This window comes from Archocentrus centrarchus, chromosome 6 (assembly GCF_007364275.1).
Source record: "Archocentrus centrarchus isolate MPI-CPG fArcCen1 chromosome 6, fArcCen1, whole genome shotgun sequence".
Classification (NCBI taxonomy): domain Eukaryota; kingdom Metazoa; phylum Chordata; class Actinopteri; order Cichliformes; family Cichlidae; genus Archocentrus; species Archocentrus centrarchus.
In genome coordinates, this window is record NC_044351.1 from 15,365,747 (window position 1) to 15,386,193 (window position 20,447).

At 41.0% G+C, this 20,447-nt stretch overlaps 2 protein-coding genes across 2 annotated transcripts; one reads left to right on the forward strand and one right to left on the reverse strand.

The window, feature by feature from the left end:
* Positions 1 to 668: 668 nt before the first annotated feature.
* LOC115781834 (neuroepithelial cell-transforming gene 1 protein-like) lies at positions 669 to 9,643 on the forward strand. The gene is made up of 12 exons (XM_030731709.1): positions 669 to 964; positions 2,405 to 2,471; positions 3,420 to 3,479; positions 5,605 to 5,712; positions 5,809 to 5,973; positions 6,073 to 6,135; positions 6,222 to 6,318; positions 6,418 to 6,494; positions 7,529 to 7,786; positions 7,874 to 8,044; positions 8,136 to 8,322; positions 9,165 to 9,643. The coding sequence occupies exons 1-12, from the start codon at positions 819 to 821 to the stop codon at positions 9,488 to 9,490; spliced, it is 1,725 nt and encodes a 574-aa protein (XP_030587569.1). The 5' UTR covers positions 669 to 818; the 3' UTR covers positions 9,491 to 9,643.
* Positions 9,644 to 13,728: 4,085 nt separating this feature from the next.
* Positions 13,729 to 20,120, reverse strand: LOC115782301 (ankyrin repeat and SOCS box protein 13-like). The gene is made up of 6 exons (XM_030732409.1): positions 19,822 to 20,120; positions 18,984 to 19,183; positions 18,724 to 18,874; positions 17,157 to 17,291; positions 14,858 to 15,049; positions 13,729 to 14,768 (listed from the first exon to the last, which is right to left on the reverse strand). The coding sequence occupies exons 1-6, from the start codon at positions 19,862 to 19,864 to the stop codon at positions 14,620 to 14,622; spliced, it is 870 nt and encodes a 289-aa protein (XP_030588269.1). The 5' UTR covers positions 19,865 to 20,120; the 3' UTR covers positions 13,729 to 14,619.
* Between the last annotated feature and the right edge of the window lie 327 nt (positions 20,121 to 20,447).

The window sequence follows — 20,447 nt, forward strand, 5'->3', positions numbered from 1 at the left end:
GAATCCTGTATCAGACAAGAATGGGACAGCATTGCTCTCCCAAGAGTCCAGCAGCTGGTCTCCTCAGTTCCCAGAAGTTTACGGACTGTTGTTAGAAGAATGGGTGATGCTACAAAGAGGTAAACATGGCCCCATCCCATCTTTTTTGAGACTTGTTGCTGCCATCAAATTCAAAATTAACTTAAAAAAAAACTGTAATTACCATATGGGTTTATGAGATCTGAAAAAAATCACTGGATTCTGTTTTTAATTACATTTTACAGTGTTTTTTTTTTTTTTTTCAATTTTAACATTTTCAGGAAAACGTGTCTGAAAACTGCTCGTTTGCTCTGATCAGCCCTGAGAGAATTTGCTTGTTAGTTCAGACATTACTGATGTGGATAACAAATATGTTATGCGCTTGTCTGTTCAGTAATTCTTTTTTCTCTGTGCTGCTCACATTTGTCAAGAACTCAAGAAATTCAACGTCATTGTAACCCATACTGCTTCTATCTTTGCTCCTTTATCAGCTCCCGTGCAGGTTTTATGTAGCTCACTAACTCTGGCTGCTTTTCTTTATCGTTTTCATTGTGAATCGTAGTCGGGCGACTGGCCCCTCCCACCTCCTGGTAGCCTGGCAGCGTAGCTCCGAGACCTATCCTGATTGGTCCATTTCCAAGAATCCGCCATATTCAAACTTCCGCCGTGCGGTGTTATTCTGTTGTCATCGATCTTCTCGTTTTCTTTGTATGCATCGGGCCAGTTTCATACGTGTAGGTTTCCTTTTATTTTTACTTAGTCATAACCGATTTCCGCTATAGCCCATTTCATATCGCAAAATGGAAGAAAACGAAGAATTTAGTGGAAACTCGACGGAAAACCAAAGACGCAAACTTCGCAGGGTGTCATCGAGGACGTCTACAACCAGTGTCATCAGCGCTGCAGAGCCCTCTCCTCAAACCCTGCGGAGAAACAACTCCAAGAAGTACGTAGCTGCGAAAGGATGATAACATAATTATTTACTCGACGGTCCTTTGCAGTATAGTCTGACTGTAACAAACATTTTGCTCAGAGATAGCATTACCCGGTTAGCCAACTGTGACGGGCTGGGCTGGTGTTGTAACTGGTAAATGGTGCCTTCAAGTGCACCCGGGAAGCCATATAATCAACTGAAGAGACAAATGTATCTGTTTGTCTTGTCCTGCTAAACGACAGTCAACTTAAGAATCAATATATAATTAATTTAATGTTGACTGATGATTGACCGATGTGTAAATGATAATAATTTTATGCTCTGTAAAAGAAATCTTTAACTGTATTGTGTGTGTGTGTGTGTGTGTGTGTGTGTGGGGGGGGGGGGGGGGGGGGGGGGGGGGGGGGGGGCATTGTTTATGTGTGTTTGTTTATTTTATTGCAAATGAATTACTATCAAAATGCAAGAGGTGGAGAGCACCTGTGCAAGGGTTTACAAAAGGAATGATTATACAGTTATTTATAATGATTATATCATATCGATTTCAAAATTCCATCCATCCATTTTCTTCCAGCACATCTGATCCAGGCTTTACAAACTCTTGACCTTTTTCTTGAGTGAGTCATTCTGGCCGATCAGAAGTGACCCAAGACAACTGCATGTACACCCAAAAACAACATACACGTGGGTTAGGGGTACCCCACATCTCTGATAAATTATTGCACTCTGAATATTGAGCTGGCCTTGAGCTTAAAAGATGAAACTGAAAATTAAATTGCAATCACAAAATCTGTCAGAAAAATCACAATTAGATTTTTTCCAGATCATTCAGGTCTATTATATGTGCATTATAAACAGTGTTTAGGTGTTTAAATTTTACATTGTAGTTAGTGTACTGTTATGCTGTTTTCTTTGGTTTTGATGACTTGTTGAGCTAAAGACACATTTCTTTTCTGTTCTTTTTATTTTTTCACCAAGGCAGATATACTTTGTTGGACGTGCACTGCACCTGTATTTGTACTTGCAGATTTGCAAAATATGCAAACAGCATAATATCAGATACGGATTACAAAAAAACACGATTGGCTTCAACTAAGTTTTCCCAGGAAGTGGTGACTGTTAAAAATGGTGACAATGACTTTAGTAAATCTCATGACTTTCATCAAAATGCAACTTTTACATTACTGGCTGTAGCAGAAGTGCTCCTTTTATGGTTTTAAACTTTAATATCTCTCAGTCATCCCAGAGCACTTGACATATTTTAAACATAACTGCAAGAAAAAAATTGTAATGAAATTGTATCCATATGATACTGTAAGCCTCACAGAAACTTGCGGAACATTGTGATAAGGTAGCTTACTGGAATATGAAAAGCTGCCATTGTGTAACGACCATGTTATAAACACGTTTTCACTGTGCAAGGTCAAACATGATTTGTTTAATTTCCCACAGACCGCCGCTGCAGAGAGGCACCTCTTTCACCTTCCTCACTCCTGGGACTCCGTGGGACTTCAGCCTAGTGAGTTCATGTTAAAAACAGCATCATGTTGGGTTGCAGCAATCAGGTCCTCACGCAATTATCTCTTTGTGAACTGAGCAACTATCTCGATCCATGGCTTTTATGACTTCTATATCAGGTTTTTGTTACACAGAGAAGTTTTTGGAGATTTTAGCCAGCGCTAAAATCCGATCAACACAGTGATTACATTTAAGAAGGAAAAAAAAAAAAAAATCAAGCACTCTGAATGTGCTGAATCAAGCACACAGCAGCTAAACAAGCAGCATGTAAACCTAAGTGTGGCATGTCTGTCTTCCAGCAGTCGGCTCCCCCCTCATCCATAGCTGCACATTTTACACAGACACCAGGTCAGCCAACCAACCTGCAGTGTTTTGATTCTGACAGGGTTTTTATACTGTCTGCGGCCCAGTCTACGAGCTAAAAGGGAGTGTCACAGCCAGTGGGGGAAGGGATGCTGTGTAGTAATGTCCACTGTTTAAAGAAACAATCACTGTGTTTTTAATATTAAAGCATACAGTTCTAGTATTCCCCCAATATAAAGGTCTGCGCCTGTAAAGGGTCACTTCATCTAGTGCTACATCTGAAAAAAAATCCTTGTTGGGAAAACTGGAAATGTCACGGTTGAAAAAGGAGGACTTCAAAACTTAACTTTTCAATTTTAAATACAATTGTGCTGCAGCTTGTTTTTACATTAGAACTCCTGTCAAAAATAAATGGGGAAATGCATAATTTTCAGTCAAATAACACAACATGGACTCATTGTGGGTCGACAGAGCACACTGCTGTGTGTGTAGTCACCACGAAGACCCAGTCTGAGCCAGGAAAACCTCTATAGGAATAGCATCACGTCATGGGCAGCAGGGTATACTGGGCTGTGGATGTTTAAATATTCATGAAGCTTTTAAAAGTAACCAGTATTTTTTGTTTTGTTTTGCTTTGTTGCTGCAGAAAAGAAAGCGCAAAGAGAAGGAGGATGACACCGTCAGCCTGTCCAGCTTCGACCTCAAGGTGAGAGTAAAGAAAGCATTCTTTCTGTACATCATATGTCTAGTGAGAGCACCCTTGGATGCATCCTCACAGTAAACTTTAATCCCTCTGCATGACTCAGGTTCTCATCACAGACAGTCATAGCAGGATAATCCTGCTATGGCTCAGAATGGCTGAGGAAACGACTGTGAAAGAATATCCGAGCAGTGCGCTTCTTGGTCCTGTAATTGTCTCAAATTCAGGGTTCAGTTCAACATATTACAGGTCAGCTATAATATTTAAGACCAGATTAAAACAATATATCATAATTGATATGATAACATTAAAAAAGTAGTTATGTTAAAAATATTCAACCCTTCTTGGTAAGTTTTATGAGACATTTGTATGAATTTACAAATGATTTTTTTTTGTTTTGTTTGATAAACAGTCATTCAATAATTTTTTTAAAGCCTTATCTATTATACAAGAAGAACTCTAACCAAGCAAACACTTCATTCTTGGATATGCTTCCGCAGTCTGCGTTTCACTGGAGAGTCGGGTTGTAGATCTAAATGTAATGTAGATAAATCAGCACAGTAAACTGTCCTGTGACTAAATTGAACCTGTTTGGACTCCCAGGAGTCAAGCATAGAGGTGGGTTTCATTTCATGTGGGTGTTTTGCTGCTGTGGGAACTGTTAAACTCGACTGTGCAGCTGGAATCTGGGATTCTTAGAAATGCCTAATCAAGCTTAAGAAGAATGTGACTCATTTAATAAATTGATGCCTGCTAATCATCTGACTTTCAGGAGCTCAGTTAAACCTTTGTTCCGAAATTTGCCCTGGTACTCTGGAGGGGGGAATCTCAGTCCCTGGATAATGAGCTGGGAGCATTTGTTGCAGCATCAAAAGAGCAAAATATCCTGAAACTTCAATTTTAACTTTGAGGATAAATAATTTTCTTTGGTGCTTTTGGATTAGAAACATATTCTTCTTTAAAACCATCAGTAAGTTCAGCATTTTGATCTGAAAATCCATCAAAAATGCATTAATTTTGACTGTTTACCAAAACTAGATGTTTTCATTCAATTTTATTCACATACCTTCAGCTAAAAAGGGTGGAATCATTTTGATTGCAACTGTGTAGCGTCTGCATGTTCTTGGTGAGTCTGCTGTACTCTCGCCTCTGCCCACAGTCCAAAGATATGCCTGTAAGATGTCATAGGGCGAGAGGCAGGGTACACACTGTACAGGTTGCCAGCCTGTTGCAGGGCTAACACAGTCATGCACACTCGCATTCACATATATGGGCAGTTTAGAATCACCAATTAATCTAACCCCACTGACTGCATGTTTTGAACTGTGGGAGGAAACCAGAGTACCTGGAGAAAACCCACGCAAACATGGGAAGAGCATACAAACTCCACAAAGAAAGGCCCGTCCCAAGGTGGATTCAAACCCAGACCTTGTGAGACAACAATGCTAACCGCCGCGCCATTGTGTTTTTCCTAGTTTTATTTCAATACAACAAAAATATATACAGAGAACATAGAATAATAAGATAAAACCTGGGGCTCTGAGCAGATTTTAAATACCAAATTACTTAATAACAGGGTTTTTATGCTTCCTTTAGTTTGTAAGTGATCCATTTCACCCAGCGTTTGTTGTATATACATCCTTGTTTAGGATACCAATATTTAATCACCACAGTGTAAGCTTAGGTTCATCAGATAGCTGAATAGACAGATAAATAATGTTATGGTCAGATATATCAGATGGTATAATCGAGCATTTTTTCCATCTATTTCTATCCACAGTGTTCATTAAGCAAAAAATAAATCCTAGAGTGGACTCGGTGTTTCAGAGTGTAATGGGTCTTTCGCTTTGAAGTGAAGAGCCCTCCAGGCTTCAAACATGCCAGGCTCATTAGTTAAAATATTGAGGTCTTTTGATCTGCCAGATTTTTTTAGAGCTTGTTGTATCCGAGACATGAATTAGAGTTGTATTCCAATCACAGAACCAACCAAGATCCATACACTTACTGATAATACTGTATTAAATAACAGTTTAAAGAATTTTATGTCGCTCTCTGGTGGGACATGAACGTTGACAAGCGTGACCACAACACCATTGACTCTTCCCTTCACTATATATATATATTTTTAAAGGAACCCAGTAACAAGCGTGTCAGATCACTTGCCAAAGTTTCATCCCTCGTCAACTTGATATCTCCTTCAAAGCATGGAGCAGTGCGGCGCTTCGGTCAGTCCATCCAGGTAAGCACCGTGCTGTTACACCTGGTCTAAAAAATGTTTTTAAAATTAAAAACTTACATAACAACACTGTGTTTGACGACATTTTTTTATTTCTAGTCAATGTCATCACGTGATAGCAAGTCACCAGGTGGGTCCCTCAGAGGTGGCAGCAAAGCTTCAGGTCCGACTCCCACTAAACGGAGAAACAGCACCCTGTGGTCTGAGACGCTGGACGTCCATCAGAAGAGCACGTTCTCGACAAAAGAGATCAAGAGACAAGAGGTTGTGCAGCTCAGTCTTAAGTCAGGAGCAACATCTCAAAAGTGCTGAGAGCTGAAAAAGTAACTCCTCCTGCTGTGGTTTCTCTTGTTTCTTTTTCAGGCGATTTATGAGCTGTACAGGGGAGAGCAGGATCTCATCGAAGATCTTCAGCTTGCCCGAAAGGTTCTGTAAAATTAGGAGAATCAAACATTTATCCTCTCTTATTGTCAGCTTCCTTTCTCTCAAACTACTGCTTTGATCACTTTTAGGCTTACCACGATCCGATGCTAAAGCTTTCCATCATGACAGAAGAGGAACTGGCTCACATCTTTGGCGGCTTGGATGCATATATCCCTCTACACCAAGGTGAGCTCCCACTAACTTTGGATATAAAACTGGAACCTGTTTATTTCTACTAACAAATGTGTCTGACCCTTTGAATTTCTTTCTTTGTTTTTTCTGCAGAATTATTGAAGAAGCTGACAGCAGGAATCGGCCCTGATGGAACAGTAGCACAGATTGGACAGATAGTGATAGATTGGGTATGATTACAGTAACATTATGCTGAGAATATACACTCACCAGCCACAATGTCAGGTACACCTGTTCAACCGCTCCACAAATAATCTAATTCAAGCATGTCAACAGGGTCAAGGTGATCCTCACACACACTCCTCCCGATCACCGAAGTTTGAACTTCAGAGGAGAATGGCCAAAATTCCTTTAGCTCATTGGAAGGCAAAAGTAACTTAACCACTCATTACAACTACAGCATGCAAAAGAGCATCTGTGAACACACAGAATTTGGAATAAACAACACGAAAGCGTGGATCCATCCTGCCTTGTATAACAGTTCAGGCTGTTGGTGGTGTGATGGTGTGGGGTACATTTTCTTGGGACACTTTGGGCCTCTTGGTATCACCTGAACATCGTTTAAACACCACACCCTACCTGAGTATTGGCTGATGCTGCTTCAGCAGGACAACAGCCAATGTTACAAAGCTCAAATCATCTCAAAGTGGTTTCTTCAACATGACAGTGAGTTCACTTTTTTTTAAACGACCTCCACAGTAACCAGATCTAAGTCCAAAAGAGCACCTTTGTAAAATGTGGTGGAACGGGAGATTTGCATCTGGATGTGCAGCAGACAAATCAGCAGCAACTGTGTGACGCTCCAATGTCAATATGAACAAAATCTCTGAAGAATGTTTCCAGCACCTTGTTGAATCTGTGCCACGAAGAATTAAAGCCATACTGGAAGAAAAATGGGGTCCAACCCTGTACTAACAAGGTGTACCTTATAAAGTGGACAGTGAGTGTATTTAGAGGATGTTTATCTCAGGGTTTAGGAAGTTCATTCTCTTACTTTCATTTTAGCTTTTGTTAAACAATAATCTTCATAGCTGCTGAGGCCGGCAGCTGAGATGATGTTTACTAGAGGGCTGATGATGCTGACAGGAACTCCCACTTCACAGCCTGCCATCATAACTAACAAAAGCAAATATTCATACTTTAGTAAACTGCAGTTAAGATGTTTTTGTGGAACCTGAAACTGAAACTCAACATGTTTTCTCAGCTGCCTGGTTTAAATGCCTACAAAAACTACTGCAGCAACCAGCTTGCTGCCAAAGCCCTGCTGGACCAGAAAAAGCAGGACAAGCGGGTCCAGGATTTCCTGCAGCGCTGTCTGGAATCCCCCTTCAGCAGGAAGTTGGATCTCTGGAGCTTCCTTGACATCCCTCGTTCACGTCTGGTGAAATACCCACTGCTGCTGCGAGAGATCCTTAGACACACTCCTCCCGATCACCCAGATGTGACCAGTCTGGAGAGAGCTGTACGTTATCTGCATTCCACATAATCCTTTGTTCATATTTTTGGTGCTTTGCCAAATAACTTAAACTGTTTTCTTTTTATTATCTAGATCACTATAATCCAGGAGATTTTGTCTGATATCAATGTGAGAAAGGGAGAGTGTGAGTGCCAGTATTACATAGACAAACTGGAGTTTCTGGATGATAAGCAGCGGGACCCCCTCATAGATAAATGTAAAACACTTTTGTGTCACGGCGAGCTGCGGAACAAGAGCGGCTCGGTAAGAATTAATGCTTCTTCTCCTTGTTATAGTGTCTACATGCCGTTTGTGTCATTTTGAAATTCCATGCTCTGTTACCGTGCTGTTTCAGAGGCTGCACGTGTTCCTCTTCTCTGAGCTGCTGGTTCTGACCCGGCCGGCGACACGTAACGAGAGGAGCTGCTTCCAGGTGTATCGACAGCCCATCCCCGTTCAGGACTTGGCCCTGGAGGACCTGCAGGATGGCGAGATACGCATGGGTGGGTCCTTCAGAGGGGCTTTCACCAATGGAGAGAAAGGTGGGTTGATTTGCGATGATGAGCCGCTGGCTAAATGTTTGCAGACAGGAGTTTATATCAATATAAATTTGAGAACCTTTGGGGTTTTAGACCATTGGTCAGACAACTCCACACGTTCAATATGCATGGAGCTATGTGTTCTATAAACAGATGTGTCTTGCCTCCTCTCTCGCCCACCTGCATTCAGCCTGCTCTTCCTGTGCATCATGTTCTCTCATAGGGAGACATGTTGCACATGTTCATCCTTTGGTCACCTTTTTACCCAATTTATCAGGTTCTGATTGGAGCACCATGTTGGACAGAGCAACATACTCCCCTCGTTTGATCAAAAACATCAAATGACAGGGAGTATCTTCTGGTGTTTCTTACCTCCTGAAAAGTTCAACAGCACGTGGTGATCCAACACCAAGTTCACCCAAAACTCGCAGATTTCATGTTGGGTATTCTTGTAATTTGTCACCCACCTGTATGTCGAGATTGTGTAAAAACCAAAACAGTGGCTTAAAGGAAATCAAAGCACTGTAGAGCAGAGCGGACCTGCTGAGTCACGTCATAATTCACTGTTGCTTTGCCACTTCTAGTAAGCCTTTTCATATTTGCTCACATGGAGTCCCTACCATTGTGCTAAAATACTCTTTAGAAGAAATGTGCACAAAAGCTTGGGTGGAGTAGGGTATTGTGGATGCTTACAGGATCAGAGTTCATAATCCTGAAGGCAATGGCTAAGATTCCTTTTATTTTTTAAAGGAAGTGTCATTAGAAGGGATTTTCCAAAAATACTGCAGCTCCAAAGCATTGGTTTTATTTTTCTGATTGCTGCTTTGATTTTTCTTTCTCTCTAGCTAAGAATGTTTTCCGTGTGAGCTCTGTGACCCCTTCTCACGGCCAGTCCCACACCCTGTACGTCAGCGACGTCTACCACAAGCAGCAGTGGCTCAACTGCCTCCGTGCCGCAATGTCCCAACAGCAGGGGGCTCCAGAAAGAGTTGAGCAGAGGGCAAACGTCCCAGCAAAAAGCCACTCCTCTGTGATGTCAACCACAGTCTGTGAGGAAGACGAGAACTGTCCGCCTGTCTCTGGCCCCAAACTGAGGCCCCAGACACTTTCCAAAAGCAGACTGGACCAGAAGTTACAGGGCTCACTGAAGAGGAAGGAAACTGGAGTGTAGATATTTAGAGGGTTCCTCTTACATGTACTCAGCGTGTGGCCCATCATGTGTCTGCTTTTTCTTTTCTGTTTCTTTTTTCTCCACTGCAAAGTCTTCCCAATCATTACCGTCCAAATGTTAATCAATTTGTAGCCCTTAAAATGTGTAATTAGTGCCATTTGTATATATGTTTACACCAGCTACGTGTTTGTGGAATTAGGGTTTTGTTTTGTTTTGTTTTCCTTCTTGCAAAGAAACCATTTTAGCTTTTGGTTTTTGGTTACTGCATTTTTAAACTGTCTCTGCCTTGCTGCGAAGCTGTCCGTTATAAGTGTGTCGAGATAAGGGATCGAGAAACTGAGAGATCATGAAGCCTCATCTGTCTGCTGGAAGCGTTTGGAAGAAACGAGTCTAAAAATGTTTCAGATCAGCCTCGAGATACTGAGTGGAACATGAATGTGAGCACTTGATCACACAGGCATAAGAACATTTCTTGGGGGGGAAAAACATAAAGAAATCATCGAATATTTAGTGAAAATTTTGTTAATCAAAAAGGGAAAAATAAAACATTTAGTTAAGCTGTGTTTGACTTTATTGCAGGGTTACTGAGATCCTTTTGACTGTACTTTGACTTCTCAGTCATTTCCTTTTACTGGTGACAGGGTTGTTCAACAATGTCGCAACACTTCTAAAGCAAACAAGCTGGAAAAAAAAAACCCAGGCACTGGTTCCTTTACACTCAGTGCTGAAAAACATGATCTTTTAAGCAGCTTTGTTCATTTGTTGAGTTGAGAGGTAGTGTGCTCTTAAAAGTCATCTATTGAAAATCATAAAATCAGTTTATTGGTAAATAATTTATTTCAGAGACTTCAGTTTTATTTTATTGTTACGAAAATGCAGTGACAGTGACTCAGTCAGAATTGATCTGAAGTCAAATCGCTCATTTTCATCCTGAAAGACTGAACGCAACATGATTTGCATTGAATATGACACGCTTATACACCTGCAAAAACAGATTTACATGTAGGAAAATTTTAGCTCCAACTTCTGTTGTTGCATCTGTGTGTTTTCACTGTAAAAATTACAACTGGCACGCTATGACTCCAGATAAGAAAAAGGAGATGAACTTGATAAAAGAGCATCACTACAAAAGTTCAATATGTACTCAAAGCATTTGAGGAAACAGACTTTAATACCAAGAAGCTTTTAAAACACACTGTCACAAAGAGCAATAGTCTAACACATCACAACAGCAACTTCCTCTATTTCATTAAACAGGTCAGAGGAAACGAGATTCTGCTTCTCGTCTTGTTCGCCAGATACCTTCAGTGTTCTGTAATGAAGACACTGAGACTGGAGGGGGAAATTTTTACCTGCAGTGGTGGAGCCAAAAAGATATTTAATTCTAATTATTAAAGAAAGTAATGAATAATTAGATCCTTAGAATGTCAATTGATGGATGTTTTGCTTAAATCAGCCATTGATTAAAATGGCTGATTAGCAGCACACTTCTTACTCCCGCTAATAACCTCAGGGGCCTCATGTAAAGCATCGGCTTTTGACCAGCAGTATTTCTAGCTGATGATGTGTCACCAGCATGAACCACTTTTCAACACCCTAACAAACCCTCTTCCTCAAAGATGCTTACGTCTGTGCATTCTTTCTGAAACAGTTATAAAATTAGTAGTCAGTCTAAAGCTTAACGGTAAGCTGCCACTCCTTTTATTTAACTGTTGCCCCCTGTCCTTACTGGTCAACAGCAGCTCAGTGGTTCCCTGTGGTAAAATTTCCTGATAGCAAAGCCCTACACCTGCTTCCCTTTGGTGGCAGCTGCTAAAGTTTAGGTAGGATCAAATGACAAGCTTGGGGAAGTGGAGAAGTTTGGGATTTTCAAGAGCTTCCTGCTCATCAAATAATGACTCACGGGTAACTGTTTGCAGAAGATGAAAGGATATCCACAGCTGAGTGACCAAGGTTCGGGAGGTTCAGGTAAAGCGAGTTGTTGCTCTTTATCTTTATTAAGTTGCAATTATGAAAACGTGATGAAAGTTAACTGTCAAATATTTGTTCAAACCTTTATTGGACATGCTAGGATAAGTATTCACAGCCCATGCTGGAAAAGTAAATGCACAGCGAAAACAGGTGATGCTTCCTGCAGCTATTTACGACTCGCACGATTCCTCCTACAAAAATGTCTCAGTTTCAGTTCATGACTCGATTCAGTGACCTGCCTCTGATCACGCCACAACATCCCAAATTGGGTCAGGACTCTGGTTTGTTCATTCCTAACCATACTTTTTTTTTTCCAGTCCTTCTGCTGTCTATTTATTTGTGTGCTCCACCAGCTTTGGGTCATGGATTGCCACCCTTGTATTCACCATTCATTGTCCCCTCATTGAGTTCATTACATCCAGACATCAGGATAGCAACAAGCTCAAACCTTGATGGTTCCTCCAACATGCTTCCCAGTGAGAATGATGTACATCTGTTCACAGAATATTGTCCCAGATGTTTTGTGGAGGTGTTGGCCAATCTTAATATGCAGCAGTGTTTTGGTTACCACCATCATTATTTGGCTTGTTCAGGTGTTCTCCATCATCTTTTTTGCATGTCTTCACTTTCACTTTTGCACTTTCAAACCCAGACTCTTAAGTTGTTGTTCAGCGTGGTCAAAAAGACCACATCTATAATTGTGTTCACCTGTAATTGTGACTTAGATGAAGATCAGACACATAACCAAAGCAGAATTACAGTTCATCCCAAAGGGTTCACAAACACGTTTCTTTTAACTTTGGTCACAAACATAAGGTACCAAATATTTGTGTGCTTAACTGTAAGTTCTGGATTCAGAAGACAAGTGACAAGTCACTAAATGTCATTGCCATCATGAAGTTTTGATTTAGCGTGCTTTCACACCCTCCAAAGTGAAGAACAAGAACATGAAGGTATTGTTTAGAAGAAAAAGTTCTGCAGGTTACTGTGGTCTGTTCAATTAGAGAGGAAATTTGAAAGGGTGGGTCCCAACCAGGAAGAAGCTGTGGTGCCATGGTGAGCTTGAAAACACTCAAACTGTGAATAATGACATTAATTCACTTTGACCCAGCCCCAGCTGAACTGGTTCCAGAAACACTGAGGTTACATTTGACGTTTTTTTTTTCAGAACTTCCTCTTCACTGTGTGTTTCGTTGCTAAATCAGAGAATGATCGTCACTCTTTGCCTCCAACTCAGGGTGATTAATCAAGTTTTCCACATTCTGGTTTTTACATCTTTCAAATGAAGGTCCACGTGATCTTTGTTTTCAGCCGTATACATTTGTCACCAACCAGTATGTCAACATACATACTTCATCAATCATTAACTTTTCCAGCAGGCCTGAGTGCGATTATAGCAGCTGGTTTCAGTTTTTGGCTTGTATTTTTTTTTTTTTTTATCTTTGCTATAAGAACAGTTGGTTTAGAGCACTGATACCAGTCAGGCTCTATAGCAAAAGCTCATGTCCAGTCATGCTTTAGTGCAAGTCAGACATAATGAATGCTTTTATTGTCTGAGTGTAGGTGTAGGTTCAAGTTCATTTCAGGCGTTGGCTGTTTACCTAGTCTTTTCTTTCCTCTCTAAATGAATACCATATTATCAGTGGGACTCTTGAAAAAGGCTGCAGTGAGTTTTTTTCTTAGTAGTTTATGATCACATTTAATTTATTTTTTGTCCCACCCAAGAGTCTGACTGACATGAAAGAGGGGGGCTATCCAAACGACTGCTGTCCAACAAACTACACATTATTTATTTGTAATTGTGCAGTTTTGAAAGGACAGAGCGTTTTGGTTCGGTCTATTTTAAACGATTTTATACAGAAACAAGCTTCTAGTAAACTGCTGCTAAGACAATAGTCGAGTCTTTCAAAAAGTCTGCATGTTAAGATACCAATGATGTACTTGAGTCCACGCTGTGACTGAAGTATATGTGCTATACACCCTTTCACATTATTTACTGAAAATGATCAGTGATTTTGTTTATTTGGTCGAGTTTTTTTCCTACCTGTGTTCCACTTTATTTAGTATAAACATTTCTGATGTGTGCTCCGGTACAGTTTCCATTTATTTTCATGTGGTGCGCAAATCATCGCAACAGCGCAAACAACTCTGTATCACTGTCAGTTACAAAAGGCAGACTCTTTTCTAAACCACGCTTCTCAAAACTGTTTTATTTTGAAAAGCAATGCTTTAAGTCCAATTAAAATAGAACACACAACGCCAACTTGTTTTTAAAATTGTCTGGTAGTCTATTTATTCACACAAACCTGATAGAGGTAGAACCATCTGTATTATGTACAAATTTACATTAAAATAAGTCATTACAGAATATATACAAATTTATACATTAACACGATCCTAGTAATCAAGCCACATGTTCCCAAAAGGTTAAATGTAGTCTTACAGGGATTTTTTTGTTTTGTTTTTTAAAGAAATTTACATTCACACATACTTAGTCATGTAGAACAAGCCAAGTATTTTCTTACTATTTCAAGCTCCACAAAGAAAAAAAAAAAAATCTATCAGCACTGACACAAATAATTCCAAGAAATGTGAAATAAGCTGCTGCTGCCAGAGCCTCTGAATACGCACAGGTGTGCTCTGATACTGATACTAATTCTCGACTTCCTCTTCAGTGGAGGCGAACTACGTGAAATCAAAACCACTAATAAAAGGATATTTAAAAAAGGTGGAACTTGGCCTGTTGCAACAAATACACACAGGAGAACGACAAAACGGTCTGCATGCATCGACACAGCCCCGAAAGGAGATCTAAAATAAGGAAACTGGCCTATGTCAGCTTGATTCGTGGTGTGCATGGCCTTAAATGGCAAAAATGTATCTTTTGGCCTTCACAAAAAACAGCCAATTCCTGCCCAAAATTGTGCACCATCTGCCAAGGCCCAAAGTGCAGAGTTAAAAATGTACAACTGGCAGGTGAAGAAGAGATTTTTTTTTTTTTTAATGTTGTGTGGGGCAACTCAGAGGAAAAAGGCAAAAAAACAAAAAAAAACAAAAAAAAAAAGATCGGATACCACCTCTGTGTGGTACTGCTGCCAGCTACAACATCCTGTCATATGACTTTCAAAAGAAAGTGCCACAGCTGATGTAACCAGCGATTAAATTTCAATAACTGGCGCTGGAATGTAAGAGAGGAAGCTTATGATGCGATTGGGCAAGTCGAGCCTGGAAACAACTTTGCGAGCTCTCGTTCCAAGAATCCTCCTCACTGCCACCCTGCTGATCTGCTGTAAACTGAGGGGGTTATCTAAGACAGAAAAGCCATCCCAAGTTATATATCACCAGTGCCCTTATGGACCGGCACGAACAGCATATACACTCTGTGTGCATACTTACTCTCATAGAACTCAAGGCAGAGATAAGACGGAGATCCTAGAGTGGTGTAGTGGATAGGTTTTTTGTTCAGATTATCCCTGGCGTACACATTCCCCCCAAACTCCACAAGCACCTCAATCAAATCGGTGTTCTTTGTTTTGGCTGCATGATGAAGAGCCGTCTCATGGAGCTTGGCAGCGTTCACATTTGCCCCTTTAGAAAAGGACCAAATATTATTACAATAGAAAATCTTGGCCAACCGAAAATTGCAACTACTCTTCAATCAATCCATTAGTCGGCATCTGTAAACTGCCACAGTGTGTGGAGTGTACTCTAACTGCTAGCCTTTTTAGCCTAAACGTATTAGACATAAAAAGCTAGCATTTGCAGCATAATCATTTTAACCTTCCTGTTAATTTAATCCTAAAAACAGACTGGATGTGAAGCCTTCTCTCTCATATAGCTCAAAGTGGTCTGCTTGTAGCTGCTGCTATTGACAGACGCTGGACCTGTGAAACTGTGGATCTAATAATAAAATTATTAGATCAAGCACACTGAAATTCACGCTCAAAGCCTAAAGTGTTCTGCATGAAAACATCCTAACGCAGAGAAGTCAGCTTCCTGTTTTTAGATGATGCTCTTGATTTGTGGTTAAGCTGTGGCGTATAACTCATGACTGTATGGACAATAATTTTCCAGCTCATTCAGTAAAAGTTCAGAAACATCTGTTAAGCTTGCAGTCGCAATGAGTTTGGGATAATTCAGTTATACACAGGTGCCCTGGATCATATTTTGGTTTTTAGACTGACAGATTTACATACATGGCGATAACATGCAACATGTAAAATTACCCATATTGCACAATGAGATTATACACTTTATTATCCAACAGGGTGATAATGAATAAGCCTGGCCAAGAGCTACCATGTTAAAGTTTAGTCCACTTTAGGCCAGGAAAGAAAGCCGGCAAAAATGCCAACTATGTAAGTTAACAGACTTCTTAATAATCACAAATCTACTGTTAAGACAAAGGAGAACCATCTAATAGATTAGTACAGTGCTGTGCAAAAGTCTTGAGCCAACCCTCATTTCTTTATATTTGTTAGGAAAATGTGAAATAGATGCAGCAATTTATTGAAATGTGCAAACATACATGGAAATACAGTATATAAGACAGAGTCTGACATATTAATGATGGTTTAAACTAAGAATTTTAAATTTGGACCAATTGCTTCATAAGACCTGTTGCTGTTGACTTTCAGTCCAGTTCTTGGCATACCTCAGCCTTTTCTCCCTTTTGAATGGCTTCTTGACAGCCACCCTTCCACTAAGACCATTTCTGATGAGGCTTCAGCAAACAGTAGATGGATCAACTGCCACTTCTTTTGTCCTCGACTTGTCCAGTTTCCTCAGATTATTTTTTAAAGGCCACTGCACCCATGCCAAGTGTTCTTTGCCAAATTTACTGTTATGTTTAGACACAACACTGGTTCATCCTTTGAGTTAGGTTTATGCTTGAATGAGTCATAGATGGTTCAACAAACAAAGAAAAAAAGAAGCAGTCTTCTAAAAATGGTCTGGTACGAAGACTGGACTGAAAACAGGTTAAAAAGCAGCCAATGTCCAAAGAAAAACTTTGAAAGAGCTTCAGACAACCTGGAGGGGGGGGGGGTACCAGAAAGTCAGACTACTTGGAAGCAAAATAATAAAGAAATGTGGATTGACTCAAGACATTTGCACAGTACTGTTAGTTTTTAATTCTTTCAGCTGCAGCCCCAGTGGTGTTTAACAGCCTGCGAGTGAAGGCTAAGTATAAAAATTAAAATCAAAGACTGGCTTAGTCTCTATGCAAATATGATATAAACACCACAAGCACAAATAGGTGCTCTGTTTAAGATCATATATCAAATACTTAAGCTATAGAACTGTAAAATTACTGTAAAGTTGTTTGCAGCTAACAGGGCAAAGTCAAGAAATAATGTTGGAGTCAAGAATCTATATTTATTATAGATTCTTGACTGTAATTTATTTAGTTCATTAGGGAACCACAAAAGCATTACACACTATATAAAAAACTGGAGACTGTCTGAACAGAGTTCCTCAGAATCTTCCACTAATGTGATGCTATTCTCCAGAGAATTTATTGGTCAGATGGCTGATTTCATGCTGCTCTGGGGCAGGTTAGGATCACAGCTTAAGTTACCGTGGCGATATATCCCCTGGTAAGAAGTGAACCACGAGTACAGAAGACTCAAAGTTAGCCCCGACTTTACCTGGATAAGCCCAAATCCTGCTTTGCAGTACAGGCCTCTGAACTCACCTGCGTTGAGGAGTACTTTGGCGCAGTCATAATGTTGCCTGGCACAGGCTACATGGAGCGGTGTCCCATAGTGGCAGTCATGGGCCTCCATGTAAGCTCCTTGATCGATCATGAGCTGAACACAATCTGAATTCCCTGATATAAAAACAGAGGAAATAAATATCTCAGGTTGTATAAACCTGAAACGTTCTGCAGGTGAGTGAATTTTGTCAATGCACGCAAGTTAAATTTGGATACACCAGTTAGCGGCGACAGTCTTTAGTATCAGAGGAAACTCCTTTTCAGATTCCCTCTTCCTGCAGCTGTAAACATGTGCAGTGTCATTCAGAGAGTCACAGGTGCACTTTAAGGCCTTCTCCCTAGTAGTTAGTTCACTTTTCAAATCAAGATTGTTTCAGTGCATTGTCGACATAGTCAGCACAATTTTTCCAGCATCCTTACTTGTAACTGTGTTTTTTTTTTTTTTTTTTTGGTTTCCCAATCCTTCATCTTGAAACGCTTTTAAATATTAAGCTGAAAAGCGCTCTGAAACTCGAGGTCGCACAGTCTGTCAGTAAGTAGTTTGTTCTGTGTCCTTCCTTCTTTCTACAGAGAACCTGAAAGTTAGTACAAAGAATTTTTATTTCAGGACTGCTTTGCATCATCGTGCAGTAAATTCTGTGTTGCAATACACTCTCCAGTCCTTCTGATCCTTATGAACCATAGGTCTGTTGGTGGAGTCCGATTAAGGGAAACACTCTGGATACTATGAGACACGTTGCGTGTTTTGCATTGATGACTCGTTTTCTGAGATGCTATCCAGCTGCTGGTTGTTAATGCAGCTGCACCTGGTGTATGTGTGTACGTACAGAATTATTGTTTGGACTGTGAGCTTTGGATACATCCAGCTGCCACCATCTGAAGCTGTGGCACTTCTGTGACAATCATGAATTTTCTGTATTCCCACGTGATTTTTTGTAGCCAGTATTATAAACGAGCACGTCACAGGCAAGGCACCGAGCCATAGCTGCAGTTTCAGTCACGCTGACAGTTACATCATCGCGAGGCTGCATCCACAAACACTGTTTTAACAGTGGTCAGTGAGAGAGAGCTGGTGAACCTGCTCCTCTGGTTTTTGTTTTTTTTTTTATAAATACAATGGAGCAGATTTGTCCATGTGCAGCCACAGCTCTGAGTACAATGTCTTTCATTGTAGTCACCACAACACACAGCTCAGTCTTTCTCCATTAGATAGGAAATGCAAAGGTTAATGCAAAAGTAGTCCTCAAAAGGGTCCAGCCATGCACTTTTGGTAGTTACATGCTTTTCCTCTTAGATAAATGTATGAAATGTGCCAGTCAAGACTCTTTCAAATATTTTTCAACAATCAGAACATGAGTCATGAACTGAGGGTGGTTAGGGCCTGTTTTTATGAGTAATTTGCTCTGTTTGGTATGTTTCTGCATGAATACAGCACCAATGCTGTGTGGAATCAAGAAATGTGAGAGTAATAAAATATACATTACTTTAATAGACTGACATGACTTAAAAGATGATTATGTACAATACTCTGTTGTACTAGACACACCTCCCATGCAGGCTTCATGAAGAGGTGAGAAGGTGAACAGTGGGGGATTTACAGTTGCTCCATACTCCAGCAGCAGCTTGACACAATCCAGACTACCAGCTGCACAAGCATCACACAGTGGCGTGCTACCATCAATGTTACGAGCATCCACCTGAAGGACAGGGCCATAATGACGCCACACATGCACCATGTTGAGGAAAGCCACCAACTTTGCTCGATTCTCTAGTGGTGCTGAAGTCAGTGCCGCAAAACCACCTCACCTGTGCACCAGCATCCAGCAGCAGTCTGACACATTGGGCCTGTCCCTGTATACAGGCCTCATGCAGGGGTGTGATGGAGTCCACAGCCACTATGTTAACTGCAGCACCTCCCTCGATCAGCTGCTGCAACTGGAGGGCCCTGCCCTGTGCAGCAGCCTCGTGCACTGCTGACCGGTCTGTCCAGAATCCAAGCCCATGTGCTGCAAAGATGTGAAACCGAGAAAAACCTAAGAGATTCTATTCACTGTGTGTGTGTGTGTGTGTGTGTGTGTCCGGGGGGGGGGGGGGGGGGGGGGGGGGGGGTAGGTAGAAAAGCCAGAGTGAGCTTTTCTTCTAAGAAAACATGCAGATCTGGATCTTGCAGTTACACACTAGACAGCAAGCCATCATGTTTAAGCAGTAATGACAAATGCACAGGAATGGAGAAGAGGCTTGGAAACGTGACAAAACCTGAGACTGTGGTTTCTCATAACCTAAACTAAAATGACACTGGCAGTAGTGCGTGTGCAGCAGGGTCCAACCCACCTGGATAGCGCATTTGTATTTGGTGTGAGGTGTACGTTAATGAATCTGCTGCTGAATCACTTGCTCAACAGGCAGTTCAGTCCCTGCTGGCCTTGCTAACGAGCTTAAGGCGCACCGTCATGCTCTCATAATAACGCCAACCACTTTAAGAAACCATGCCGGCTAAGGCTGACCTTAGACAGCATCGTCAAAGGAAGCTGGAAGGCGGTCTCCATGAAATGAAAGCATCTACTGGTGTCATCCGATAATAACTCTCAGACTCTTTATTTAAACTGCCGTCTTGGTTACTAGTCACCCACTGTAAGCTACTTACCGATTTCTCCATACAAGGACGGTCTGGCCCGTGTGATCTCCATTTCATGTTCCCGTTTTCGTCTCCGTAAGCCACGCGGATTCAGCCGAGCGTGTCCTTCATTTTGAAGCAAAACAATAAAAACCGAAAGGACCGAAACTGCATTACTACCACACAAACACACACACACACACCGTGCAGCCCGTTGCACAGTCCGAGCAGCTGAGATTTAGGCTAAATAAACAACGCCGGGGAATTCTGGGACATGTAGGCGACGGGATTGCAGCAATTGCTGACTGATAAAAATAAAACACTCAGCAATAGTAAAAAATAAATAAATAAATAATAATATATATTTGCATTTGATGTGGTTCTTTAACAATTCAGAACAGGACGAATGTATTTATTAATCTATCATATTATTTTATTACTTTTAGATTTTTAGGCATTGACCAGAGAGGAGATCAGCCTTCATCTATTGTCTCTGAGCATTGACTGTATACGGTGGACGTCTTCTTAACGTCATTGGGTGTGTCCCAATTCGGGGTCTGCATCCGCAAAGACCGGAAGTGAGGGGCTCTTAAATAGGACCGTCGAGCCGTCATCTACGTCACCAGCTATTTCCGCCCTTACCTCAGGGTAGCTCC